The sequence below is a fragment of the Cariama cristata genome, unplaced genomic scaffold, assembly GCF_000690535.1.
Source record: "Cariama cristata isolate BGI_N322 unplaced genomic scaffold, ASM69053v1 scaffold7071, whole genome shotgun sequence".
NCBI lineage: Eukaryota > Metazoa > Chordata > Aves > Cariamiformes > Cariamidae > Cariama > Cariama cristata.
In genome coordinates, this window is record NW_009597449.1 from 1 (window position 1) to 27,940 (window position 27,940).

The 27,940-nt window shown below is 43.4% G+C and overlaps 2 protein-coding genes across 2 annotated transcripts; one reads left to right on the top strand and one right to left on the bottom strand.

Moving 5' to 3' along the window:
• Window positions 1-199: 199 nt before the first annotated feature.
• Window positions 200-14,914, top strand: LOC104156467 (deleted in lung and esophageal cancer protein 1-like; the record flags this gene model as incomplete). The annotated part of the gene is made up of 15 exons (XM_009708885.1): window positions 200-385; window positions 865-932; window positions 2,118-2,269; window positions 2,811-2,914; window positions 3,861-3,931; window positions 4,789-5,006; window positions 6,043-6,177; window positions 8,404-8,526; window positions 9,314-9,408; window positions 9,500-9,584; window positions 10,134-10,334; window positions 11,222-11,374; window positions 12,375-12,528; window positions 13,128-13,248; window positions 14,791-14,914. Coding segments are annotated over 15 exons (1,990 nt in total), but the record flags the coding sequence as incomplete, so codon positions are not given.
• A 2,175-nt stretch (window positions 14,915-17,089) lies between these two features.
• ACAA1 (acetyl-CoA acyltransferase 1) lies at window positions 17,090-27,236 on the bottom strand. Its single transcript, XM_009708884.1, has 11 exons — window positions 27,135-27,236; window positions 26,797-26,854; window positions 26,067-26,146; window positions 25,464-25,506; window positions 23,143-23,241; window positions 22,642-22,722; window positions 20,439-20,629; window positions 20,160-20,339; window positions 19,305-19,360; window positions 18,370-18,515; window positions 17,090-17,371 (listed from the first exon to the last, which is right to left on the bottom strand). The coding sequence occupies exons 1-11, from the start codon at window positions 27,193-27,195 to the stop codon at window positions 17,296-17,298; spliced, it is 1,071 nt and encodes a 356-aa protein (XP_009707186.1). The 5' UTR covers window positions 27,196-27,236; the 3' UTR covers window positions 17,090-17,295.
• Window positions 27,237-27,940: the final 704 nt, after the last annotated feature.

The following is a 27,940-nucleotide window of genomic DNA, read 5'->3' on the forward strand; positions in this document are numbered from 1 at the left end:
AAAAATAAATCCTTACATGGATAGAAGAGAAAAAATGAAAAGCAGTAAATGCTGATGACAAAAATCATAGGCTGCATGGTCCTTTTACACTGGTAATCACAACCACTTTGCATATTGCACATTTTAAAATCTACTAAAATTATCTGTGGCGTAAGAAAATAAGACTGATGTTTTAACACCAACGTAATTTTTCTGACAGTGATGAAAGACAAATGTTACAAAGCCCATGTGATCTTCTTTTGGACTTTGGATCTGAAGTTGCATTCAAAGACATAGTAAAGCGTCAGCTAATTCTTACCAATCACACTGGAATCAGTGCTCCATTCAAACTAGAAGCTGACTATTTTACTGGCTATTCACTTACTCCAGAACAAGGAATCTGCCTGTAAGTCTTGCTTTTCTGCATAATGACTCAAATACTAATTTAGGTCTGGATTAAATCTGAAGTCAGGACAGAGTGCTATTGCCTCTGTCATGAGATATGCTTTCTGCAGTGCTCTGGTGGGGTTTTTTTTAAGCTCTTACTCTGACTGTGGTAATGAAACCTGCTGGTGAGGTTTCCTGCAGAAACAGATATCTTGCAGTGCAAGGACAGAAGATTTAGCTCGTGGAAATGGCAAAACAGTCTTGTTGCCAATGTTCGCTGGTTTACACCGGGCAAGGCTCTGTTGTGTTAGATTGTACAGAGTCTTACAACTCTCAAGTTGATTCACTCTTACAGATGTCATTTTCAAAAAATGCTTTGTAGGCAGTCCTTCTTTAGGTTATAATGGCCACTAATTTAGGAGTCAGGTAGAGCTGTTACTTTAGCAGAGTCCTTCTCATTGCACAGAATTGTTGTTGTGATTTTCTTATTTTTTCAAGCTCCTCAAGCTACCTGGTGAAAAGAAGAGGGCCTATCACAAAACATGCAGCCAGAAGAGCACAGTCAGGTATGAGAGTAGCTGTTAATCCCATCAGTGGAGAGAAGGCAAAAGCCAACTGACTACCACATTCCAGTCGGGCACATCATGCCATTCTTAGTGTATCTGGCTAAGTCTACACTGTTAAATGACTTAGTTCTCCAGTTCATTCTTGCGTTTGAAAGCCCACATTCCATAAGCATTAGGCCAATCTCTCACCCCCCTCTTTTTCTCTCTCCCCCTGCACCCTGCTCTCTCTCTTTCCCATTCCCTTTCTTTCTCTTTCCTCTTCTTTTTCTTGAAAACAACAGTCTGAAACAAAAATGGATGATTTTGGTGATAGATCACTCCCAGGATCACTCGCAGCACACAATATGGATGACATGCATAACGTTTGACTATTTCCCTCCTACACAGTCTTCCAATACCATTGCAGCAGGCTTTTCTCCCTCGAACCCTTTTATACCTTCCCACTGCGGAAAGCTACAGCACAGCCCACCTATCATTTCTGATGTGTTGTACTGAAAAATAATAATATTTGGAGCCACATGAGACCCAGGGAGGGGGAAACTAGGAGCAAAATGCTATAAAGTGTGGATGTGTCTTCTGTATCCAAAACAAAACTTGGACATATTGGTACCTTGCCATAGTGTTTGGTATCTGTTACAAAGACAGAGCTTTTCAGCTGTTGAATTAGTACTTAAGATTGGAAAAATGCTGTTCTGACAGATTCCATGCAAGCTTATTGATTTAGAAGGCTAGGTGACTCAGAATGTGGAAAGGCTTTGCTCTTTGTAATTCATTCTTTGTGCTGAAGAGCACACAGAGGTAAACAGGCAGCTGCTAACAGAATGATAACCAGTTAGCACAAATTCCAGCTTCTTTTTCTCAAATTGATGGTGTGTTTTCATGTAACCAGTTAGTGCCTTGCATATCCCAAAGAGTCCTGGATCAGGTTGTTGGAAGGGAGTCCTTCTACAAAACAACCTCTTCAAGAACTGAGTCTCAAAAAACAGATTAAGACCCACTGCAGAAGGGAACTTGGGTAAAGTGGTGTAAATGTGGGGTGTGTAAATGATCCCAGGTTTTTTTGAAGCCAGTGGGGTTAGGCTGATTAACACCAGCTAAAAATATGGTCCTATATATTCTTTGAAAGACTAACTTTGTTCCATTTCCTCAAAATTCATCAAATGCTTCTTTGCTGTGCTCCTTCAGAGTTTGCAGCAGCAGTGCTGTCTCATGGGAAGGGAGTAGCTTTCCATATACAACCTTCCACAGGAACTCTGAAAGCCTTCCAGCAGCTAATCATAGAAATAACAGCTTACAACAACATGTGGGGAGAGTACCAGGATGATCTTGTCTGTAAGGTAGGTGGGGCTTCAGTTTTAAGTGAAATATTGCTTTGGCAGATTTTATACCAATTATATTTCCCAGATTCCTTTCTGTTAAAAATACTTTTTTCCATTTGTTAGCACTTCTGTAAAAATTCAGGGTAGATACTGCTATACCGCTACCTCCGATGACGTGTAAGGAACAACTGGTTGCTCTTACAGTGCGCAGTTTAGTTTTGGGGTAACATGTTTATCCCTTGGGAGATTTTCATGTGCCTTTAAAATGACTGGAGCAGTTTTGATTTATAAAATCTGTTTGGTAGCTGGCCAGTGCACTACTCTGCTCTACCAATACAATATATTGTGTTATTTGGAAACGCCGCAGTAAAGCTGATGAATGTATGAGGTATTGCATTCTCCTGCCGAGAAGAGCTTTCGTTAGCATATGAATTAGATGCTGTCAAAAGAAACTAGTCAAAAATATTTGAAAGTCCAATCAGTTTTCAAAGCATAATTTTGTAACCCAGAGAACTAAAGTTTGATCTTGATTCTAATAGCAAAAATTCATTTTTAATAGGTGGGAGACTTACAACCTAAATTAATTCATATGCAAATGACTGTGAAAGGCTGTCCAATATTCCTACAGATGACAGGACCACAAACAGAGCAACCCATAATCAGGTATAGCACAAAAGACTGTCAGAGAAGTCGGAGAATTAAATACCATTGGACTATAGCCAACATACACACCTGTTCCCATCTTCTTGTGATATAATGAAAAGGTCAGCCAAGTGACTGTCAAAGTACAGTATCTGCTTCTATAACACCAGTGCATTTGTCTCTGCCATCATAATTAGAAAATAATCTGCAAATAAGCCTTCTCAAGTTTACTCGCAGTCACTGTTCTGGGCTTACAGTCATAGAAGTTCACCCAGTCCAGCCTTGTCTAATTCTGTGGAGACGGAAACTGATACTCGGTGCCAATTCTCATCACCATCCATGGTTCACTTCTCCCTGTCCCTTTACCTGGACCAGGAGAAATGCAGCCCCAAGGTAAAAACAGGGGCAGGGGAAGGTTTAAGCCCTCTCGTACAGCAAGTTGCATTTGCACATCTGGGTGAGGGGTAAGAGCTGGTTTACAGGGACCACGGCACTACACACCCGGCCAGCTGCCATACAGCATGACTGCTTTCTGGCTTGGGAGGAATTAGCATCATGTATCATACTGCAGCCAAGAGCATTTGCAGTGTCAGCTCTGTAACAGGGCATAGAAAATGGATTTGGCTGTCCACCATAAAAAAAACCCTTATGCACCTGGAAATCAGTCTGACATGGGTCACTTCACTGCTGTGTAGCCATTTGTTGCTGCTGCCAGAGTGTTTCACAAAAGCTGACTTCACATGTTTACCCTGAAATGTCTGAGACAACTAAGAAAACTGGAAAAAAAGAGGCTGATGAAATAAAGCAATATTGTACTTCACAGTGTAGGCCATACTTTATCTGATAGCGGCTCATAACAGGCTGCCAGTGCAGCCAGGTATGTTTCCACTTTTAAACAAATCTTTAATGATTTCAGACATTCACTTTAATTTTCTGCATGTACTGACAGCAAGGTTCCCCCCCTCAGGTTTGGCACTACTGTCTCTGGAGGGTCTCCTGTCTTTCGCAGAGTCCAGCTCAACAATCCCACTCCCTTTGGTAAGAATGACTTTTGTACAGCAAACATGAACACTTGCATTGCATTCTTTATGATAATAAAACCCCATTAACATGTTAATTAACAGGCCTACTTGTTTCCTAGTCAAGATGGTTTTTGTAAAAAAATAATAATATATAAGAGAGCGTCTAAGCTGTTTTCTAACTTAGCTAGCACAGAACAATAATACATGTTGTCAGGTCTTTATATGCCTAGTAGTATTTATCATTATGACATTACTGCTGTGAATATTGGTTTGCTTTCTGTAACAGTAAAGCAGGTAAGCTCCAGCCAGAGTGTAGTAGAATACACGTAATTGACTCAGTGTGGTGTTACTATGAAATTGCACGTCCTATCCTGATGTGTCTGGGTTTTCGCTCATTGAAATGATGGCAATTCAGGATTTTCCATCCTGTTTTTGTAAATCTCTCACAGCACTAACCCTTGGTCAATCAGATGTGCTACGTGCTTCTTACTGGCATCATCTAGCTCTTCTGTGTTTAGTCTTTTTATCTCTTGAGTGATATTTTAAGCTCTTCACAGCAAAGGTCAATCGCTTTTTTTTTCCCAAATGCCACCAAACATATTTGCTTAACAAACAAAATACTCATAATTTATTTTAATGTTAATAAAAGTATTGTTTAGGACCTAAAGAGTGGCCAAGCTATAATAAGAGCATAGCACACGGTCTTAAATCATTTTAGTTTACAGCAAACATGAAGAGCTTAAGATACGCTTTAATACAAATCCAGTTGCTAGACACAAATTCATTACTTAGTATTCTGGTTCTCCCCTACCAGCTAAGCTCTGAGTCTTCTCAATGACCAGAAGTATTTGTTCTTTCTCCTTTTCAATTCAGACATCCGCCTGGACTGGGAAATTTACAACCAAGAGCAAGATGATAAAAAGCTGGTGGACCTGTTGATGTTCTTTGGAGACCCTTTTCCTCCTAAGGACGTGGATGAAAATGAGACTGCATCAATTGGTAGCACCTCAGAGTCAGAGATCGTGTTAAAGTTGGATCAAACTGCCATTCCCCACGGAAGCATTTATCCAGCTTTGCAAACCACAGATGAGGTCAGCTGTTAGTCTGTTTTTTATACTGCTGCTGAGATACATGATGGGTTTCTTGGCATGAAAGGTTGAAAACAATAACACGCGATATAACTTGTAACTAAGAGCTGGATTGTTAAAAGAAATGTCAGCTCCTCTCTCAGTCAAAAAGGCAGTGTCTGGGTAGATGGCTATTGGTATCAGCAATCAGTTTCCAGAATGAGCTATAAGCAAATAGCTCTTCAGCTTCTCCTTTTCTTAAAATTGTTAAAGAAGCTGATGAGATACTTCTTAAAATACTGTCACTGAAAAACTAATGCCATTTTTACATGAAAGTGTTAAATAACTGAAACAGCTTAATTTGGGTCTACTTTTCTCATGGGTGCTTTATAGTGTGTCAATGTGAGCTGTAGTCAGGGAGTAGAATCTAACCTGCGAGTAGAATCTAACCTGTGAAGTTCAAATTGCAGCTAATGATACGGAGGTATTTTTCCCAGTGCTAGAGTTAGATTGGTTCTATTACTCTGTTAGAATATGGTAACATTTATTCCACATGCAGCTTGGTTATAATATGGCAATTTACCGTCTTGAAGGGCTGGGAGTGACAGGGGGAAGGTATCAAACAGGATAGGTATATTTCTCTGGCAAAAGCTTTACAGAAAAGATACTAAAATCTTGTTTTCTCTTCTTCAGCTCAGAAGGCATAGTTGTTTTGAATACACCGCTAACCTTTCTTGTGCAACAAGGGAACATTATTGCCCTAGAGTGCTGGTTTGTACAATGGGCCAGGGATGTCACAGTTGACTGCTTCTCTGGGTAGAAGAGGACCCAAGCACACACATTTTCCAAGGAGTTCAGGAGTGGTTTCAGGAGAGCGAACTTATGCATGAAAAAATTAATGTACGGGACACATCCACATGTCAAGCTTTTGTGCCAGAAAGAAAGAAACTGGAGCTGGCCATGCTTACTGCCTAGTGCAGCAGTTCCCTGTGCACTTCACTTGCATTCCTCCTTTGCAGCGTAACTGTTTTAACCATTCCCCACCCTTGTGTCTCTGCAGTCTTCAGACTCTGACAGCAAAGAGAAGGAAATCATCACTCAAGAACCTACAATACAGAAAATTGTCTCTATGCTTATACGACCTCATGAAGGGGTTCCTGCAGACAACCCCTACTCCATTACCCCAAGACAGATTGTAAGCTTTTACATTTTCTTTGTGTTTAGATTTAGCATATTTTCTGCAGGACAGAGGAGACATCTCAGAAGGCATAGAGAAGGAGGAGGCGGCAGCTTTGGTTTGAGGTAGAGACTGCTAAACAGTGAAACAGTAGGCTGGGAGGCTTTGGGATCTTGAAGATGACCATAAGAAGAGTTTGCAAAGTCAACAGAAAAAAAGAGTGTCTTACCTATGTTTGAGCAGTTCACTGATGACTGGAATTAAGTATTCAGTTGTACCAGGCTCTCAAGAGTGGCATCTGTGGTCTTCTCACTTGTGTTGCCTTGGGAAATGTGTGGCATTAGGTGGGGGGCATCCAGCGTGAAACTTTGGAAGCACATTATTTAACCAGCCTAGATTTGCTAAGTAGACATGGCAGAGCTGGAAAGCAGGCTGCTGGGGAAGGGGTGCTCTGTAGGCAGCTCTTTTGGATAAACTGTTGTAACCTGCAGTACTTCAAAAGTAACTGGTGCAAATAGGGGCCACCACAATTCCTTAGGAATGTGATAAAGCAAAGACAGCACTGGAAAGATCTAACTATGAGTGACAGTGTTGCCCAAAACATCAGTGTGTCAATTTTGATTCTTAAATATTAGCAAGTTTTTTGCCAAAGGGTTTCAGTTACAAGTTCGAATGAGCTAACGATTACATAAAATAAATAATTACAGAAATGGCATTTCAAAGAAATGAAGCCTACAGTCAGCCCTGGGGTGATTGAGCCTGAGATGGTTCGGATAAACAAGTGCCTCATTGTGGAGGCAGCCTCTATTGGGTGTAGCCACCAGTGAGTTTGGCCCATGTGGAATGGAGTTGATGCCTATGGAGTCATTCAGGTAGTCCTCTGCAGAAATGTTCTCTGTGTTTCTACTGTTGCTCCAGGAAGGTCTGTTAGCTCAGGTGTTGTGCAGCACAGCTGGCCAGACCTGGCTTAAGTCCATGTCTGAACAGCTAAGCTCTCTATGACCACAATGCACAGACCCAGCAGTGTTGTAGGATGTGACAGAGCTTACTAGCTCTTAGGCAGAGCTTTACAGACTCACAGACTGGTCAGGGTTGGAAAGGACCTCTGGAGATCATCCAGTCCAACCCCACTGCCAAAGCAGGGTCACCTACAGCAGTTGCACAGGATCGTGTCCAGGTGAGTTTTGAATATCTCCAGAGAAGGAGACTCCACAGCCTCTCTGGGCAGTCTCTTCCAGTGCTCTGCCACCCTCAAAGTACAGAAGCTCTTCCTCAGGTTCAGGTGGAACTTCCCAAGTTTCAGTTTATGCCCGTTGCCCCCTAACCTGTTGCTGGGCACCACTGAAAAGTCTGGCCTCACCCTCTTGACACCCACCCTTAAAGTATTCATAAGCATGGATGAGATCCCCTCTCAGTCTTTTCCAGGCTGAACAGACCCAGTTCCCTCAGCCTTTCTTATGCTCCTCACCACTCTGAGCAGGGGAACGTAGTGCAAGGAGAGCTGAGCTAGTTTTGCTTCTACTGAATGCAGGTCCAACGAGACCAAAAACATCTCGCCCTGTGAACACATGAAATGAGGGAGTTGATGTCTACACAGTGCTAGCCTGAAAGCAGTGCATGTCATATGGACCCTGAGCTGATAAACTTGGCTGGACGTGAATTGGCTCTGTAGGGAGATGGCAAAGGGTTTTCTGCAGCAATAGCAGGATTTAATCATAACCTGCATAATGCACCTAAAGAAAGCAGTATCTATTCAACCTGTAAATCCCAGAAAATCCACTGTAGTTGGCGAGAGCATTTGATTACATTCCCTGCTGTTGCATAAAATAAAAAAAATAGCCAAGAGTAAACTGAACTGTAAAATACTCTTAATTCAGACTTATAACTCTTAAAAAAATGTTTCTTGTGAGAGCTGTCCATTGTTGGAGAATCATCCAAGTTAGCCATGGAGTAAAAGTGGGCAGAACTGGGTATTTTTAAAAACAAGCAGGTATGTACATACATTTGTGTGCTTAGAGAGCTGGTCTGTGACTGTGCTTAAACTCTGTTGATGCTAAAGAGTGGCTACACTGATATTTGCAGCTGAAATAATTGTCGGTTTAGTTGTCACATGTTGTCATTTTAGTGCAAGCCTGAGCGTAGCCCATCCCCAGGAGGCTTCATGCTGCTTTAGCAGCGGAGTGCGAAGGATGCTTGTGCAACCCCCGGCAGCTCCCGGCACTCACAGTTCTCTCTCGGCTGCAGGTGGTTCCAGGAGGTGGCAGCAGCTCCGTTTACATCTCCTTCACCCCACGCGTCCTCCCACAGACCGTGACTGAAGCGCAGTGTGAAGGGTTTGTGCTGGGTTTCATGAGCCTAGACGACAAGGTAAACTGACTATCACAGCAAGGCTAAAGACAACTAGAAAAATAATCATTTTCTTTCCTGTAATTTAGGTACAGGCTGCTGTGTACCTGGCCAGTCTGTATAAACAGTCCTGTTCCTGCTACCCTGTACATCCTTCCTTAACTAGGGTTGTTCGTTTGTTGCATTTGTCTTTTAGCTTGGAAGCGTTCTGGGGTGGGAATGTCACCATCTTCTTACATTGTCTGGTGCAGTAGACCTCAGACAAAAGCCTAGGATTTGAAACGCTATCACAACATTGGGGTTTATTGATAACAGTAGTTAACAATGGGACTGAGGCTCAGGACTGCTGAGTTCTGTTCCTGGCTCGGCATCCACCTTCCTGTGTGAATTTGGACAGCATATCTCTCCTCCAGGAAACTTCCTCTTCAGCAACTGCAAGTGCAGCTCACAGGCTAATGTGAGACTTGAATAGTGTTTTATGAATTGCTCTGCGATTCTCTGACACGAATCATTGCAAACGTGCAAGGTGTAATGAATGAATGACAATAGAATATTTAATAAAAACATCCCTAATCTTCCTGATTCCTGGAGGAAGAAACATCTGCATCTGTATTAACCACAGCCATTCAGAGTTCAACTACTGCTTAGCTTTTACTCTTCTTTGCATGTTGCCATCTTGTCTTACAAACAGGCAATACATTGTCAAGCAGAATCCTATTTTGGCTAACAGCCTCTCAGGCTAAAAGTAGGGATTCAGGTTTTAGTGCTATCATTTTATACATCATTTCTGTTTTCATTTTGTTGTCAGCTTGCAAAGACAGTGCCTAACAAAGTGCATCGCAGACATGGCTATGAAGCTCCACCGTTACGAGTAGACTTGCAAGCGTTCGTAAGGCACGCTCTGTAAGTACCATCGCGCTGATGGCTGGTACGCTCGCAGAGTCCGTCAGCCCGGAGGGCAGGGCTCTGACCAGCTCTGATTCTTCACACACAGGTTAAAAGTAGACATGGATCATGACAGAGGAATGGTATTTTATTCGATGGCAAGTGACCTCATACCAGATCAGCCTCTGTTAGGAGTAAGTATTCCACGCACCGATGTATTCAGCTGGTTTGTACTGCTGTGCTACTGCAAGATAGAGCTGTATGCGCATGGTTTTTAAAATGCATCTTTATCCCCAGTAGCTTCATTTTGCATTTTTTTTATATTGCACACAACAAGACAGGTAAAACAAAAGGACTGCAAGTACTCATTACCCAGGAATAAGCAAAGCTGAGCTCAGACAATGCCCATTTTATACGTCTTTTACTTTGTAGAGGAGTTTGTAAGTAGAAAAATAAATACTTATTTTGAGGACATAAAGGTCTGATAGCAGAATGAGTCACTTACTTAGAGTGGCTTGGTCAGTTTCTGTGACTCTTGACATTTCAAAGACTTTTAAACTTTATTACATTATTTGTATTTTGATTTTTTTATGCAAGAAATTTTGAAAAACACAAGTAGAAAATAATGGGTTGCTTTGGAGTGAAGTCCTTCAGATCCCCAGTGGTGCTGAATGACCAGACAGACTAGCACAAACCTCTCAAGGCAGTTAAAACTAACCAGTTTGGAATCATTTCTCCGCCAGGTTTTGACAGATTCGGTAATGACTCAGAGTTTGAAACTCACCAATTGCACTGAGGTTCCCCTGTACTTTAGGCTCCTACTGTCTACGCCCTTCAGCCTGTCCAGCACAGATGCCCAGAAGAGGACCAAAACATCCCACAGCAAGAAGGAGGAAAAAGAACAGCAACCACAACTTGTACTTTATCCACAGCAAAACATGCTGGTAGGCTCAAAAATAATAATCCTGTGCCAGAATAGATAGTTTAGTAATCGGTGTGTTAGCATGGGCCAGATGAACCACAAGAAAAACACAACCAGTATAGAAATCTCTCTGTTTCAGGGGAAATAGTGGCATATTAGAAAGTGCTAATTACCACAATTTTGCCCGCTATATTGTGGGTACAAAATATTTTTCTACAGTGGCCTTGATTTGCTTTTCTCATCAACTCTGACCTGTTGCAAACTCCTGCAGAAAACCCCATGGTTTTTGGAGCTCACCTAAATCAATAGCCATATATATGCTGGATAAATTAAAAGATTTCCAACGACTGCAGTCCCTCATTTCCTTGAATTAGATGGAGGCAGTGAAAACAGAATAAAATGTGGTTCGTTTGGGGTGTACACAATGACAGTAAAGGAAACAAAGTCCTGGAGTCAAGAATTAGCTAGGGGGCAAAGAATGAGTAACAGTTGCATTTTTGAAGTGTGCTTCTCATTTTTCAGTGTTCATTTTGACATAGAGACACACACGTCTTAATTCTGCCTGCAGGAAGAAAGCAGACTTACATGTTGAAGATGGCTTGGGGAATATGGTATTTGTAAGCTCAGGAATTTAGTACCTTTGTCTTGCTAGAGACTGTTTCTCCCCTGTGGTTCAGAGATCAGCTCTTCACCTTTACACTCCATCTCTGTGCACTGGATTCATAGGAAATAGCTGTGTTTTTTTCTTTAATTATAAGGCTTCGTTCCAGTGGGAATTTGGTTGCTGGCATGACACCTTTGGGTTCCAGTGGGAAAATGTGCGCCTGGGCCTTTGAGCAATGTTTACTTTGGATTTCCTGCACACAGTGTCATCTTATGCGATGGTCATCTGAATTCCTCTTCCCGCAGGTGAAAGTGTCATTCCACACAACTCTGGAGTTACTTAGTTTGCCAGATACCCAGCTGCTTCCTGGATTCCAAGTGCTCCAGTTTGAGAACGGAGAGAGAAAGCTGAAGTTTAATCAAAATCTGGTCATTGAACATAGTAACCGCACTACCCAGGTAAGATCAGAACAAGACCTCTGGGCCCTGAGAAAGGTTTTGTCAGCATCTCTGACTCAGAATAAACATGCCTTAGGATTTACTCGGCTTTGAAACACACCCACCTGTAAATTGTGTCATCTAGTTAAAGTGAATGGCCATGGATTTGCAAAAGGAGACAGCTCTCATATTGAGACTGCAGGTGACTCTCAGACAGACAGAGCGGTTTTGGGTCTGCACCCTGCTGCTCGTACCCCAGCTCTTTGCCCAGCGTCACAGCCTGGATGATGCGGCTCAATCAAAGGGCAACACGCCTGATCACAGCGTGACTCTCCACGTCCTTCTGAGACGTGGGGTCAGGACTGTCTCAGCAAACATGCCAGCGACTGAGTCACCGAGCATTGCCTCCTGCAGTACCCGAGCGCTTCTTTAAAGTCTCCTGAGTCCACCTAACTCATGTGGTGTGGTCACAGCCCACACACATTTAAAAGCCAACCTCTTCCAGATGGAAAGCTATAAACCACTCCTCAAGTCTTCAGCAGTTCCAGTACAGTGCAGGGATGATTTTTTTTTTTCATACCAGGTATTTCTGAGGACTGATCTGTGTGAGATCCGAACACCATATCTAAAATACAGTCAATTTAATAATAATCTTGGGCAATCTGCACAAACTGAATGACTCACAGTGCGCCATATACAGTCCTAAGGGATGACGAGATGCTGTAATGTCTGCATCTCTGCAGAAAACCCTAATAACAAATGAGAATGTTCACTCCGTGTCACTTCATTAAGACCACAGTGTCTGGTTTGAAAACCTCTCCCAAAACAGTAAAACAAGCAGCAACTTAATTCACCCAAAGCTGTAGAATGGGGAATTGACTCTTATTACGAAAGAACACAGAACAACTACTCTTGATTCAGTGCTTGATGCTAAGAATGACACAGCTGTAGCAGGTATTATTAAAGCTCTACAAAAATAAGGTGGAGTTTTTTTCCCCTTTCTCTTTCTTCCGTTTTGCAGCTGGTCCCAGTGACTGCATACCTCACTGTTCCAGTTCTGGAGCTCTCTTGTGACACAGTGGATTTCAAGACCTGCTTTGTTGCACAGACCAAGACCGAACATGTCTTCCTGTGTAACAGGAGTGGCTGTAGAAGTTACTGGACTGCTTTGCTGGGTATTCTGGTTTTGCAATCGGATTTCCTTGTTATATAGTTTCACTGTTCGGTGTTTTTCTTTAGTAAGACTGCATGCACTCACTCAATATATAGCCAATATATGATGATGTTGGCTGCAAATGTATCAGGTCTGCTTCTGTTCTCACTGATACGGGCTTTTTGTTTTTTTCTTTCTTTTGGACATCAGTGTACCTCTACTGATTTCAGCAGTTACTCCAGGTGTAACCAAAAGATTGAATCACAGCCCTCAGAAGCAGTGAACATGCTTTGCTCATTTGTAATACAAATCTGAAGAGACAACCAGAAGCAGTAGCTGCTCATGACTTCAGTTTGAGCTTCTGCCTAATGATGTTAACAACAGATGGGCTGCAAAGGAAAGAAGATCAGGGCCTTATTATTTTGACGTGGAGGCCACTGATCACTCCCCTTGATTAGAGGATGAAAACAGAAGCTGGCCACAGGCATAGAAAGCCCCTGACAGTGCAAGACGTGATTTATTAGCTGGATAGCGAGGAGGCGCATTGAGTGCTACATGCTGTACAAACTTATCCAAAGGGTCTTGTATTGCTTTGTTTGATATTTGCCACTTTCACTGCAGATGAACAGGAAAGGCATAACGACCCGGAGGTATTTTCTGTCTCCCCTACTAATGGCATTTTGGAGGCACGAGAAGGGGACCCACCTACCAAAGAGATTTTGCACATCAGCTTTACTGCAAGGTACAGTTACCAGGACTGAAATCATGCTGTTATTCCCTGGCAAGCCCACATTTATGGTGTGAACAGCCACTGAAAGCAAAGAGCAATTCTGCTCTGTTCTTGGGCTGCTCATTTGGCTTCTAACATTTGCCAGACCTGGGCTTCCAGCTGGTACTTTTTCCATATAACCATGTTCCCTACGCTGCTCCCATATATGGGATTTCTTTTGGATTTGGCACTCGGAATTTCAGACTTGAGATTTACCCACTCGAAACAATGCTGTTCTAGCAGCTGGCATGACACACTAACTATGTACCACCGGAGAAACTCCCTTTCTTTAGGGCAACGTCTTCAACAGAGGGTAAATCTCATCCTGTAATTCAGTGCAGAGGCTGAAAGAACAGTTGAGTCCTTTATGTATCCAGCACTTTATTAGGACAGAGGGAGAAATGTGTCTGGAGTAGTTCAGAATTCCAGTAAAGCGTGTGTTTGTCATGCAGAAAAGTGCAATGTCTTTTGCAGTCAGTCTCCAGGATCCTTCATTATAGTCTTATGTGGCTTCTCTCTAAAAGAAACTTTTTGAAGTCCTTTACTTCCTTCCATGCATTCAGAGCACCTCCTCATGAAGTAAATAGAGCAAAATGTTGTTCTAATGCAGTGATAAAATTTGTTTTACCCTTCCTTAGCCTCATGCCTGAAAGTACCAGAAAGCAAAGACGTTGCTGTATAGCAGTCAGCTCGTCTGTTCAGCTCCAGACAAAGAATTCCTAACACAACAGAGCTCAGGACCAGCATGGCATTAGTAAATAATTATATACAAAGTGTGATGTGATTTTAATAACTCACCTCTCTAAATCAGCGGTCCTCCTGCAGGGGAATTTTTTCCGAGAAGTCAAAAATAAAAGTTGTGTGGCAGAACAGGCTCTTGCCTCAGGCCTTTACAACAGCTGTCTCCTAGACGCAGAGAAGTCCTTCAGATGAACAGTCTCGGGAGTGTTGGGTAGCATCAGCCTAAGGTGAATTGTGCTTCTAAGACCTCCACTTAGTGCAAAACTACACTTGCTGTAAGCTTTTGGATGTTCATTTACAACCTGGACTCCATTGTCTGCCCCTTATCTTGGGGGATTTGACAGAAACTTTTCCATTTCAAACTTTTTCTGTCACGGGGATGAGTTTTCACATCAAGGCAGTGCAGGCATTTGCTCCCAAACACTAGCCCCCAGCAGAGCTTCATTTTATTTATTGAACTAAACCAGAATTTCACGAGTAGGAAGATACTCAAGTTCTTCTTTCAAACAAGTTAATAATCCAATGTCTTTACTTCAGGTACAGACTGGACCGTTCTTTTCAAACATCCTAGATGTAGCCATGGACATGACACTGAAGTGAGATTGCCACGTGCGGGCTCGACACTGACCTTAGAGACCAGTGCTTGTGACTGGGAGCAGCTTATGTCTTAGGGCACCACTCTCCTGTTTTTCCTCCGCAAAGTAACTAATCTCATCCCTGAACACAGAAATGCATCTAGCTTTAACTGAACTGCCTTTTTATTCTGCACTTTAGGAGCGACACTGAATATGAAGCTATCGTGACCATTACTGGAATGCTGGGAGAAAAGCCTTGCAAGCTACAGATCAGGGGACGAGGAACATACGATGAAAAGTATGAAGACCTGTATTTAATTTAAGCAAGACAATGTGGGACAAATGTCAAGGTAATGGGTTGGATGCAATGTGCCATCAGCTGAGCCTGTGTTTTTGTCTACTGCAGTTGTTTTACTATAGACTGGAATTTTAGCAGAATGAAATTTTAAGTTACCAGGAAAAATAAAAGCTCATGGTACTTTAAAGAAAACAGTCATAATCTCATTCTGTGCTATTACCTTTATTGCTGTGATAAGCTTACTATTCCCCACAGAACCAGGCCCTGCAAAATAATCAGTTTTAAATTGCAAAGCAGCTATGGTAACAGTTAGGCCAAAATCCTTTCCATATCACAGTGTGCCTCAAATTACAATTAAAGACTGTTTGTACCTTTAAAAGTAGCTTTTGTTTTGCCTTATTTGTTTGACATTAAAACAGACATTGACACATAATAAAAGCAAGAATTAGTGAATAGGCCAGCATTCCCTGGGCTGTTTCTCACTGCCTTACATGAAAAGGGGAAGAGCCAACTTTTCCTGGCCTCCTTGGAAAATTACCAACCTGCATGTTTCATCCTGCTCGGGTATTGAGAACATCCCCTTCAGCTACGGAGGAAGGAACCCTTCTTCCTTTTAATTCTTTCCCCCCACATGGTTCCCATTTGCTCACACTTCTCTTTAAATGTTTTTAGTATTACTTTAGCTAAAGGTCACTGAAATTCCCACTTCTGAGCCTGTTAAGTTTTCCACTCCCATCACAGAAAAGGTTTTTGTTAAAGGCAGTGTGTGTGGGGAGGAGGGGGCTGCAGTCCACGCTGGAGGAGAACAAAAGATGCACGATGGTGGCCTTCTGCCTTGTTTAAAACAGACCTGTACTAGCGCTGAGAACTCACCTTATACACAGGAACCTCAGTGTGGGAAAACAAAGACCCTTGAAGATGCTAATGCCTCTCTGCCCCCTCTCAGTAATTTCATCTTTTTGCTCTAGGAATAGAGCATGTGCGATTGCTGGGTGAGCGAGACAGGCTGCGGCACAGCAATGTGAGAATATCAAATAGCTCCAACTAATCGTGGCCTTCAGCTAACAATCGTCATAAAAAGAAAACAAATATATTGCAAGAACCCAACTGTATTATTAAGTGCAAAAACAAGAGCCAGGACAAAGAATTTCAGTCTGTGTTACAAATCTAAACTTTTCTAACATGTCAAGGACAATGAATAAGTTTCTTTTTCAAGCCGTTAGCTCTGAGTTTCACTAATCTTTCTCCTCCTAAGAGAGAGCGAGCAGATAAGGGAGAACTTTACAATGTGAAATACGCGTTTGTATTAGCACTGAAGTACTGAGATGTCACTGATGTGCACGTAATGCTGGCAGTAAGGGTAATGCTGAAATCTGTTTTATGTTAGGTAAATAAATATTATTAAGCATAAGCTTGTCCTTGAAGTTAGAGTGATGCAAGCTGATAATTAGAGATGTGTTATAAAAGACTGAATGGCCACTTTCAAATTCCTGGCTTCTAGCAATTCAGCAGAACCTTTGTATTCAGGCACCTCCAGTGTAAATTCCAGCCTGGTCCTTCCACTTTCCCCCACCGGAGGCTTCACAGCACCGTGGTTACAAGTAGAAAGCTACAGCACAACCTCCGGCATCAGAACAATTTAAGACACAGCCAACACAACTTGGATGGGACGGACGTAGTTGTAAAGAAAACAATGCCAAAGTCATAGAATCACAGAATCATTATGGTTGGAAGAGACCTCAAAGATCATCAAGTCCAACTGTATACCCAACGCCACCATGCCCGCTAAACCATGTCTTGAAGTGCCACATCTAAACGTTTTTTGAACACCTCCAGGGATGGTGACTCCACCACCTCCCTGGGGAGCCCGTTCCAATGCCTAACGACTCTGACAGTGAAGAAGTTCTTCCTAATGTGCAGCCTGAACCTCCCCTGGTGCAACTTGAGACCATTAAAGTCTTTGCACTGCTTTCAAAACAAACTGTTCTAGACTTGTTGCAAGATAGTGAAATCTTTTAAGAAAAAACCCTGGAAAAGCCTCTTCATGCTTACTGATGTTTTTGTAATAAAAAAAATACTGTACCATGAACTACTTCTCTCTGATAATATTCACAGAATAAAGGGATCAATTAAATTAGAAATATTCTTCCATAATCACCACTCAAGGGCCTGTAGTTGAACTTCAGCTGAACTAATTTCTCTTCTCATGTCAGGATGCCATTTGCCAGTTTTGCATTTTCCCCACCTGCTTAGCAGATCTGTATGACTTATTCTACTTCACAATTTGTGCCTAAAATTTGCAGATCTAGTAACGTGAATCCACTTGATCTCACAGTGCAAATCATTTGCTATTACTAGAGAAGGCAGAGGATTAGCTGTTGTGTTGTTCCGTCAGTCCACTGGAGTTTAGTTCCCTGGGTACTCAAATACTGCTGCAGCGCCCATGCCGGTTCCAATGCACATGGATACAACACCGTACGCTCTGCAACAAAAGAACATATGGAATTAAGAAAAAGATCAGGTTTAGATCATATGGGGGAAAAAAAAAGCCAAATACAATAAATTTGAGCTACCAACTGCTCTCCTGTGTCACCAAGTGATTCTAACTCCGGAGCAGGTCCAGAGTTCTTGCAGGGTGCTGTTTGCAGAGGATGTGGACACACATTTCTCTGCCCGCTTTCTGGACAGGAGCAGTGGGCCAGAAGCAAGCTCTTCTGCCACCTGCCTCAGACACGCTAGCAGGCAAGTCGAGTTAGAATTGCTAATTGCTTTGATTCGGATGGGTTGAGAAAGACACTCTTCCTTTCCTGCCTGCTACCGCTGCCCTTCACGTGGCTTTGCTATGTAAAAGTTCAAGGTCAATTCAGATAGTCAGATGATGCGCAGTAGGATAAGTGGAAAAACAGAGCAGAAAGCCTGATCGCAGAGCAAGTTGTTCTGCTTCAGTTCGAAGTGGTTTATTGTCACTGCCCCATTTGCCTGGCATTTAACAGCTCGCCACCGCTGTCACCCTCTCCTCTAGGCCAGGGCACAGCTCATCCTACGGTGCAGTCCAGTGACACCACGTGTGCCAGCCCCAAAGGGTGCAGTGACCGAGCCGGCCAGCAGCACCTACCGGGATTTCTTCCACACGTCAGGAAAAGCCCGAGTCCTGGGCAGAGGGCTAGGACCAGACTGTCACAAAGCCTGACTGAGCCCAGCCTTGCAGAGCCGCCAGCCCTCCAGCTCTGACGGCTGACGTAACACTGCACGGTGGAGACGTCTGCGCCGGGGCTCTGCACCACCGAGGGCCAGGAGAGATGCTGCATGCACGGGCAGCGAGACATTACACAGCCCTGCCTCAAGAGAACCTTCAGGAATTCACGTTCAGCGCTACCAAAGGGATGGAGAAAGCTTTGATGTTACTGATGGTTACTTCTGCGCCTAAGTTACTTACATACACGTAAGGCATCAAGGCTGATACTGTTCCTCAGTGCTCACCTTTTCCCTCTGCGCTTCAATTCATTGAGCAAAGTGACAACTTGACGAGCACCAGTACAGCCCAGTGGGTGCCCCAGTGCTATTGCTCCTCCCAGGGGGTTGACCTTCTCCAGGGGAATGCCCAGCTTTTCAACACAGTACACAGCCTAGAAAGACAGAGGGAATGGTTTCAGGGAGATCTCTTGCCTCTGTTAATCCTCAGCTCTCCTGCAACAGAGGCCCGAGAGGCCTGCAGACAAGACTGGGGATCTCGTCCGTATATAAAGAGGGACAGCAAACCACCTTAGGCAGCTCTAGGGGCTTCAAGAGATTTCAGCTTAAAATGCATCTTGCTCAGACTGTTTGTTACTACACAAACTCCACATCATGGTGTCAGCTGCTCTTAAAGTACTAAAGAGGTAGTACTTAGAGGCCTGACTCTAGCTAAAGCATCTTTCCCAGTGGAAAGGAGTGGAACTAATTACAAATCCAAAGCACACAGAAGTGAGCTAAGCCTATCGACTTCATCTCCAACTGAGCCCACGTACTTTCTGAGCAGCCACATTGTAGATTTGTGGAAGACACAGTAGTGAAGTTTCTACCTTTCATTAAGGACCTCCAAATTAGCGAGTGCAACACATTCACACTGACGCCACTCAGTAACAAATTACGGCCCTTGTGAAACAGATTTTGCAAGCTGGTATGAGGATAGGATAGTAAAGATCACATTCTTATTCAATGGACATATTTTTTGTTTGATTTTTTTAAATATTAAGCTGTATAAGCAATGCCCTGCTTATTTTTATTTGAAGGAAAGGGAAAACAGTCTGCGCATGTTCTTAACATTTGGCTGAAGATGTAATACGTAGAACAGGTTCAAATCTTAATTTGGAGACCAAGCTGAAGTACACTCAGCTACCAAGCAACGTAGCAACTCAAACAGGATGATCACTCACCTGGCTTGCAAAGGCTTCATTGATCTCATATATATCAATGTCATTCAGAGTCAGACCTATGGTTCAGAAAAGTCAGGATTTAAAAGGAGATAATTTTCCCACAGGAGATAATTTATATCAAAGAGACTAAGTCACTCACAGCCTTCCTCTATGAATTCCAGTTCTACTCCACTAAAGACAAAAAGAGGGGGACCTTGGCTCCATGTGGGGTATCTACACTTGTATGCATCTTTATGTACAACGTCTAAAGACTGCAAAAGACCACAGTTCACGGTATTGTGACACTGAGTTTGCCAAGTTTGCTTAGATTAAATGTGCTTTCTTTCCAGAGGGATTAAAGATCGAAGGGTATGTCGAGACTGAAGGATAAAACGCCACCATAGCAATGACAGGTGGAGACAATAATAATCATCAGCTATAAAAGCTATTTAACCTGATGAGGATGATAAGAACCCTGAGGAAAGCCCGTTCCACTGGTCAGATGCCAAAATTGTAAAGAAAAAAATAACAGAAAACAAATGTAAAACCCACCCCCTCACAAACCGGTAATACTAAGGAAGAGAAAACTGTACTAAGTGAACACTAAATCACTTGCCACGTGTTAACGGTTGTTGAGACCATGCAGGGATTTAATCCTGAGCTTCTCAAAGGTGAGCGAATGACAATTTATACGCAAGTCCAAACAAACAGTATTACAACAATCCGAGGCAGGACAGCTTTTAGTGTTTTGAATTTAAGTTCACTGTTCCTACGGCTGATAGCTGCGCATGCCTGAATAATTCTATCTTAAATTTCAGTCCACGGAGTCTGATCTGCCTTGTGGCAAACACTGTGTGAATGACAAGTGGTTCTTACCCGCCTTTTCCACAGCCACAGGGATTGCGTAGGCTGGCCCTATGCCCATAACATCGGGTGGGACCCCAACCACAGCAAAGGACCTGAGCACCCCCAGGACTGGGAGTCCCAGTTGTGCTGCTTTTGAGCGTTTTGCCAGGAGAACAGCAGCTGCTCCATCACTGACCTGGCTGGCATTACCTGTTGGAAAAGATGCATTATGACTTTTTTTGCCTAAGCACATTCTATTAGAAAGCAGGTAAACCACAGGAACACCACGAATTGAACAACCGAGCTGACCTGCTGTAGTGCTACCATCCTCTTTGAAGGCAGGCTTCAGCTTTGCCAAGCCCTCCAGGGTTGTGGAAGGCCTAATCCCTTCATCTTGGTGCACGGTGATTGTTTTTTGGTTGCCCTGATTATCTACAACAGTGGTCTTCACTGGAACAATCTCAGTTTTAAACAGTCCCATCTGCTGAGCTTTTGCTGCCCTGTTAAACAAGAGTATGAAAGGTTAAAATATTCTGGAGGTGAACTGCAAGAAAACTAATGTCAAGGAAACCGGTTAGTAAGAGAATGAACTAAGGTGTGACTTGGTACATCTTCGCTGAGTAGTGGACAAGATGACGGGCAAATACTTATTTCCATTCATGGGAAGACAAACTTCTTACCTCTACGTCATGGGAAATACATCACTAACATTATAGGCATTCTCGCCAAACCTGGGTCACAGGATGACGCGGTTCTGAGCAAGATCCCTGTTCTGTTGTGACTGACTGACCACCGCCAGCCCACAGCATGAAGTTGTACTTCTCCAGTGGTACAGTCACATCACAACTGTAAGAAAATAAATGAATCCTGATGTTCAAACATCAGTTCTTATTTTTGAGTTTAAACAGGGCAAGTGGGCTAAGCCTCTACATAACGCTAATAATTCCTGACAAATTAAGGAATGGCTGAAGTTTCACTCATTCCTAATTTTGTTCTATTAAAGATGAGTTGAGCTTTAGACCACAGACTTCAGGTACAATCCTCTGGCATTTAAATGTAACCTTTCAACCCCAAACAATAAATTAAGGAATGGCTGAAGTTTCACCCATTCCTAATTTTGTTCTATTAAAGACGAGTTGAGCTTTAGACCACAGATTTCAGGTACAATCCTCTGGTATTTAAATGTAACCTTTCAACCCCAAACAACTGCAATGTATGTTGCATAGTTGACTGTGACTACGGAGAAGGGTATTACTTAATTTAGCAGGGAAGATGCAGTGAAGATAGGGTCTGGTCCCTGAGACAGCAGTATTAGCAGTAGGGAATGAATGACATGACCAGACTGATGTAAGTAGGCAGAATGCAATTAGCTAAATTAAAATTAGTTCAGGGCACATAGTTGTAATCTTTCGTATCAACAAGGTATTTTAAAAGCCTCCACAGTAGAGCTGAGTTAGAAGATTTGCCTTCCAGCAGCAAAGCACCCTTTACAGGGAATGCAAACTGGAGACTAAAAGCTTCTTTTACCCCCTCATCACTTTACTCTTTTACTAATAAAATGAAAATATTAATATTCCCAGGTAAGCGAGAGTTACAGCAAAGTGCTGAAGGACAGATCAGTAACTCCGCAGACATCCTGAGACCGAGGCCAGAAAAATCACCCCTTTCCTCATGTGAGAGGCGAGGATCGCGTTCACATACCCTTTTGCGTTATCAGTTCAATGTCAGTGAGAAAGGCTGGCATGCCAAGTTCCCTAAGAAGCAGGGCCAGAATTTAAAGGTTAACTGGCCTGTGCAGTGGCTTCCTGTAACAGATAAATAATTGGACCGGGGCGATGCCTAAACAGAGCTCTGAAAGTGAGTTTAACTCTTTGATGGCAGCAACTTTAACGTATCACCTGCCACCGGACTGCCAGGACAGCTCCATGGATTCCAGGGGTCAGTTGACTTTGGCAGTGATTTAACCTAAGAGGAAGGTTACTAGAGGTAGGATTGGACTCACTTAGAGCCAAACACCTGCAGCAAAGACAAGCCACTCTTCTCAAACTCGGCAGTTCTCTAGAAACGACGACATTGAAATATTCCCTCTTACGAAAGGTTCCTCTGCTGCCAGTCCCACGTTCAGTTTCAAATGATACTGAGCCAAAGCCACTATAAAAATACTGCCCCATACATTCATTTCAGAAACCTCACAGAGGTTTTATGCTTTGGAAGCCAAAAAACACAGGGGCATTCACTGCTCAAGGCTCACGTGCCTGGCGATACATGCGCGAGATTAGTCACACAACCCCCGGTACAGCTCTGGGCTCCGGTTTCCTTATCACACAACCCGGGACACGCACCGATCTTCGCTCTGACCATCTCAAGCTTCTTTACTCACTATTAAGGTTTGGAAGGCAACAGGAAGGCTGCGCTTAAGGACTCTTGGGAAGTAGCAATGCGTTTTCTATCTGTATTTATTCCTTAACAAAAAGGTTAAAGGAAAAAAAGAAAAAAGAAAAAAAGTATTTACTTTTGTTGGGAAGCCAAGGCAAAGGCATCTTGCTTCTTACGGGAAACTCCAAACTTCTCTGCCACATTTTCTGAGGTTATTCTGGGGAAAACAACATCACAGAATTAATCCAAGGATGCATCTGACGGAGCCACAGTCGGCTTCTACTGAGACAACACAAGGCACAAGCACTGGCTTTAGTCTCAAAGTTAACTGCTGCCTTCTCAACCTAGAACTGCTTGGCAGAAGCAAATCCTGAATCAAATCTAGGACCAGAACAAAGTTCAAATCCATTTTCCTTGCTCATTAAGCCATTGAGCTTAAGACATAAGACAAGGAAGTCTTTCATCAGTTGCTGATCTTCTCCCATTTTACATAATTAACCTTCTACCACAACCAAGCAGGATGCCAACACATACAGATCCAAGCTTACCGCATTCAGATTCATCTGAAACAGTACGGTCACTGAGGAGACAGACTATCTAGAAAATCCTTAAACTTTGTGAAGAGGAAAACACTTACCCCATAGGAATAAGGCAATCTCGAGCTTTGCTGTTTTCCATCATGCTGGAACTGATATCCCCAGGGTTATTTGCACTTCTGAGGGACATTGTTTCCACGCTAAACAAAGAAAAAACTTGAATTTGCAACCCGTGCTTTCGTACTACATTTCAGGTAATTGCTCCATTAAGACTGATCAAAACTCAGTAGCTTGACAAAGTGCTTTCCTATTATCCTACAGAAACACAGCTGGTAATTAAGAACTGGCTGAGGCAGAAGCTCTTCAATCATCAATATAAGAATTATGACAAAATGAAAACAGATTGCCAGATTAAATAGGTCCTTGTTTCACTAGAACAGGATATCAGCGTTAACAGTTAATTTCTCATGTTTCCACAGCTATGAAGGAATTGCTAACGATTCTGGCACTTTTGTCCTCAAACCTAACAAGAAACCTGAGGTTCTAGGATTGGAGTTTCCAGCGAGATTGTCAACAGCCATAAAATTGCCACTTACAGCTTAAGAACTGGTTGGCAGTATAATAAAGAAAAGTATTAAGCAAATCATGACAAAGAGACTTCACGAGTTATGCCATTGGTATTTCACAACACAAAGAATTTAAGGCATGGATCCTGGAGGCTGCAGTCTTTGACCTACAAATGAGTTAGTTAAGAGACTGAAGATGTCCACATTTACTGCAGAAATACACAGCCACCACTTAAGACTAGTGAACGTTTGTAAAGTCAGTCTAGACCACGAAGCCTAGGATGGGAAGGTTTGAATTCTACTCTGTACCACACAAATACACTCATGAAGAGTAAATAACAAAGAAACTGTTCCTGGAAAATGCAAGAGAAGCAGAAAATAAGGTGTTTCCCCAAGCAGTTTATAGTCAGTGCTATCAGGAAGTTAAACTAATATCTAATACTGCATTACTTGACTTCAGCTGCATCTACGCCCTGAAGGAAGGTATAGAAAATCAGGTTTTAAGTAAGAGCAAGCCACAGCTACTGTGTTTTGTGTTGTCATCTCGTATTTCTCCACATACAGAGTGGGTGAATCCGCTCAGGTGAAGAGCGTGACTTAGGACAAACCCAACTCACAAAAGCTATTTGTAACTTCGGGATTTTATGTCTTCGTGGAGGACTCTGCAGGGTAGAGGCCAGAAAACTTCCCACAATGACAGCCGGTGGCTTGCACACCCAAAGGTGCAAAGGCTGGAAGCCAAACCCTTCCAGCCTTTCAGTACCTTTAAGCGTATCATTTTGGTGGACGCTGCCAAGCAACTTCTTGAAACGAGTGTGTTAAAGCGAACGAGTGAAAAGCATCCTGTGTTCAAGTACAAACATTCCCCGTGAACACCAAGTGCTATGCCTACATCAGAGGAACGTGCCTGTCTTGCTGAGCTGTTTATTTTGCAGCAGTCTAAGAAGGGAAGGGCGTTCTCAACATCAGATCTTGCTCAACCAGGTACGTGCAGGTGTTCAGAAGCTGTAAATATAAACAACCTTTCCTAAGGACTACCAGATGACTGTGTACAGTAATAATTCAAGAAAGACTTATGAGTTAGCAAGGTAAAGAAAGAGAAACCCAGTACTTTAGCCTCTTGGATTATCGAATACTTTTTTTTAAATTTGTTTTTCTGAAATGAATGTGTATGTGGTCACTAGTATTTCTCCAAAGCCAACCTAACATTTACATATTCCTCTAAAAAATAAACACTTCTTATGATGTTAGGAACGAAGCAAAGAACAGCATGCCCGTCCACTGCAGAAGAACATCTCCTGTAAGTCTGTAGAACAGTTATTAGCATGGGTAAGTCATTAATTTCTTTATCCAAGATAGCTGCTGGTCTTCTAAGACACTAGTTAATTCGAGATTAGTCAAAAAGCTAATTATGGCAGGCTCTTTCAGGCTGTCAGAGCTCTGCACACAAGTGGTATCCTACAGCAGGGCCAGAGGACCCTAACAGAACAGGCTTTTTGCATGCTTGCAAGAGATACTCAGCTCTTACTGCAACCCCAGCAGACATGTCACCAAAACCAAAACTTCCAGGGAAATTAAAGGATTTTCAAGCACCCTCCCTCAGACCCTTTAAGATGACCCGATCTTCTGCAAAAGTACTCAGCAGGCTCTGGAAATACAGGAATTGCATCTGCAGCCACCACTTAAATTCAGGTCCTAATTTTAGAGTTTATTCACCCATTTGCCAGCATCTATTTCCTGGAAGGGTACAGATCTGGTTGGAAGAAGTTTCTAATTCCTCACAGAAGAGCTATGGCAGAGGGACAGACTGCTACTTCCAGGAAGCCTAAGCAAGTACCATAAAAAGACTTTCTTACCCACAGGCCAAGCCAATGTCATACGACCCATTTCGGATGCCACCTGTAACAGCAGTGCATAAACATTCTTACTATTAGGAGCAAAAGTGTTTCCACATGTGCTGCGGTTTCATGAACACCTGAGGCACCCACTACAGCCAAACGGGGCGTCCCCTCCACCCTCCCACCTGCCAGAATGTGAGCCAGGTCAAGAAGCTGATGGGGCTGAAGACTAACCATGACCTGACTGTGCTCAGAGATGACCGGAGGGACCCTTCTAGAAGTTGCCCGACACGTAAATGATGGTAGAACTTGATCCTCAGAAAACCAAGTTACATCTCTAGGGGTAAACTTGGCCATTCAAGGATATAAAAGTATTCAACTAACAACACACTGAGAACTCCCAACAGCAGAATACACTATCGCTATTTAGAAAACCAAGTTACTTCTCTAGGGGTAAACTTGGCCATTCAAGGATATAAAAGTATTCAACTACAACACACTCAGAATTCCCAACAGCAGAATACACTATCGCTATTTTTACTGCTCAGAGAGACTGGAGGAGAAATAAGCACCTAGGGTAGGGCAGGCGTCAACTCTGATCCGAGTGCCTGTAACACTTACCGGCTATATTGATAATGGCCTGTAGCCCGGAGGAGCATTGCCGGTTGACACTCGAGCACGGCACCGTCTCTGGAATACCGCTAGAAAATAAGACGGTGTTGACAAAGACTCAGTGACAAAAAACACACAACAAACCAAACCTCTAAAGAGAGCATTACGCCACTTGATTAAACTTTAACTCTCAAGTTCAAGACAGATCCCTTTATACTTTTGTTGACCTATTTGGTCCTGCACCAAGAGAAAGGTGTCTGCACCTCTCCAAAGTGGTGGTTGCACACTGATTTACAGAAGTAAACATCCCTTAGCAATAGACACTGGCTGAACTATTTGGAAGCTGGGATCCAGCTCAATATGAGCCATCGACCACCAACACTGGGAAATGAACAGAAAGACTTGAGACAACTCCTTGGTTTTGGGACCACGCAGAGCAGAGAGAAGCACAGCCTTGCCATACGGAGAAGCAGCAGGTGCAGCTGGGAGTCCACCACACAAGATCTCCTGTCCAGAGGCTCAAACAGGAGGCACAAACAGATTACTCACCTCTGCCTCTCTGTCCCTTTGCCATCACAGTTCTCCAAACACTCGATCAAAGTCTAATTTCTAGGCTAAAGGTGATTTGCTGTTAACTTCCTAGGAGCACATGAGCCTAGCTGCAACCTCTGACCCAGTGCTGCTCCGTAGCCAAGGCCCAAGAAGGAGAGGAAGAACCTCAATCTGGTTGAGAGTTTACCTTAGAAACTGTGCAACTCTTGCAATCAAAGCGCCAGCTCCAGGCTGCAGCACGTTTCCTGAGTGCAAAGATATGATTCCAGTCAATCGGTTGCATTTCCCTCGCTATTTGCTGCAGGCATTGAAGGGATGTTAAAATCACGACGCCTTGGTACCATCCAGCACCCAGATCAGAGCCCCACCACTTGACAGATCGGACACGCCAACTTCATAAACCTAATGCTAACCCCTTCCAACCCCACGGTACTTGCAAGTATCCCACGGGACAGCAGGAGCAGCCTGTCCCAGAGAGTTATCCAGACCAGGAGTTTCAAATTCGTACAGAGGTTGTTCACTCACCCACACAGATGTCTCCCAGTGCCTCAGGACGAAGACTGACATCTTGAAGGACAGCTGTCATGACGGCAGACAGCAGCTCATCGGGTGTAGTATCCTAAAAGCACAGGGGATTAGCACTACTCAGTGTAGCCTAACTGCCCTCTGACTGCTCTGTCCACCCTCAGGCTACTTCAGAGGGGTAGATGCTTAGGCAGCCTTACTCCTCCCTTACGACGGCTGTGTTTTCCTACAAAAGCAGAATTACTCCGCATGGTTTTTAGCCCAGGTAACCTCCAAGCACTGTAACACACGCTGCCTACCTCGAGTTTATACGAGTATGTTTTGTAGGGCCTTCAAAACCAAATGACTACAGTGAATTCTGTGACAGGACTTGGCAAATAGAGCCCTTCGACTCATTTTGTGAAAGAAACAAAGGCGACCCTTCAGCTGGTGGGAAGACTGATTTTGAAGGCCCATTTTGGGGCCATCCTGGCACCGCGCTCTCGCCTCGCTCCGAGCCCCGGGACTCTGCGATTGCCACCCAGAGAGGAAAGTCCAGGCCCAGGTCCAGGCCCCCGAGCGAGCCGTGCCCGTGAGGGAGACGCTGCTTTTCTCAGTGTCTGCTCTGTCTGACCACGGCAGGTAAAAGCAGCGCGGGACAGACCTACCCCAGGCTTTATGGGAAGCTGGGAAACTCGCTGGTACATTGGGGGTTTTGGGGGATGCCAGTGGTCCTGCTGCACCCGGGCCACGCACCCCCCGGCATTCAAACCACCAGGAAATGTTGGTTTAGGTTGTCCCAAGGCAGAGCCCCGTTCCCGGGCCGT